The sequence below is a fragment of the Arachis ipaensis genome, chromosome B05 (genome assembly GCF_000816755.2).
Source record: "Arachis ipaensis cultivar K30076 chromosome B05, Araip1.1, whole genome shotgun sequence".
NCBI lineage: Eukaryota > Viridiplantae > Streptophyta > Magnoliopsida > Fabales > Fabaceae > Arachis > Arachis ipaensis.
The window spans coordinates 10,192,461-10,193,773 of NC_029789.2; the positions used below are offsets into that span (position 1 = coordinate 10,192,461).

At 31.0% G+C, this 1,313-nt stretch overlaps 1 protein-coding gene across 1 annotated transcript in view; it reads left to right on the forward strand.

Moving 5' to 3' along the window:
- LOC107641685 (probable polyol transporter 3) overlaps nucleotides 483-1,313 on the forward strand; it is a 2,984-nt gene continuing 2,153 nt past the window's right edge. Inside the window, exon 1 of the mRNA XM_016345158.2 lies at nucleotides 483-846. Within this exon, the coding sequence (XP_016200644.1) occupies nucleotides 750-846 (97 nt within the window). The 5' untranslated portion in view covers nucleotides 483-749. The remainder of the gene's footprint in view (nucleotides 847-1,313) is intronic.

Consider the following 1,313-nt stretch of genomic DNA (forward strand, 5'->3'; position numbering starts at 1 on the left):
ACGATTTTTCGTGTGGCTGAGCTTAGCTTGACGTTCAAAGATCCTTAATTAGCTTACTATCCGACAGCCATACCGAATTGCCAACAAGGATCATACCAATATTCAGGTCAGATAGTGTTCACGGATAATTAAGAAACCTTATCCAACAGCAATAATCCAAAATATTATCATCTAGTAACTACTTATTAGGCATGTTTTTTTTTTTTGACAATTAGGCATTTATTTTTACTTATTTATTAGGTATATATTAAAAGTTTTCCACATATTAGGGAAACGGTTTGAAAGGTAAATTGGAGTGTGGCAGAGCCACGAATATGATGACAGTTACAATGACGTCGATATTGACGGAATCCTATCCCAATCTTTCCACTTTCTCTCTACACTAATTCACCTAATGTGGATGAATTTCAAGTTTTCCTTTTTTCTGTTTTTTCTGTTCTTTTAACCCATAATTCGTATCTCGTGTAATTACATTAGTATAAATAATGTAACATCATCCATGACTATCTCTATAAATTTGGGACCCACCATACATGAGCTTTTCACTGCTCACTGCAATCTTTTTCTTCTGATCTTCTTGTTCGTTCTCTTCTACTTTATATCTATATAAACGTGTGAGGATTAAGGGTGGTGATATATGCAGCTGGCTTGCCGATCCTCAAAGATCATATCATATACATAATTGCAATTATTGGAAAAGTAGATAGCCCAGGCAGAGAGATCTGATCTCTGATAATTAAGAATTTAAGATGGAGCGGGGTGGTGGTGGAGACGAAGGCCAGTTCAACAAATATGCTTTGGCTTGTGCTGTGGTTGCTTCCATGGTGTCCATCATATTTGGTTATGGTAAGCATCACTTCAATTCTCTCACTCTTTCTCAACCCTTTGTTGTTTTAATATATTTAGATTTCGCTATATTATTCTCTCTCCAACACAAACTAAGCTATATATATAGTGCGTTTATATACTTTCAATAATTTATGCATCTTGATCTATTTTGATGTCTCTAAGTTTAACTTATAATTTAATTTTAATATTTTAACATCATAAATTATACTAATATCTAAAAAATAAAACAAAAAGTGGCCAACAACGTGCTGTTAAAACGTTAGTAATAATATTTGAAACTATATTTTGATTAGCTTGATAAATTATAGTAAATAAATTCATAGTACAAATATTTTGTATTTTTTGTCAATATACTATTTTCACCAAATACAACTTAAGATTAATCTCACCATTTATTTAGACTTAAATTATAAATATTAAATCATACTCTTTAACTTTATCTATACTTATCACAATAAAAATTA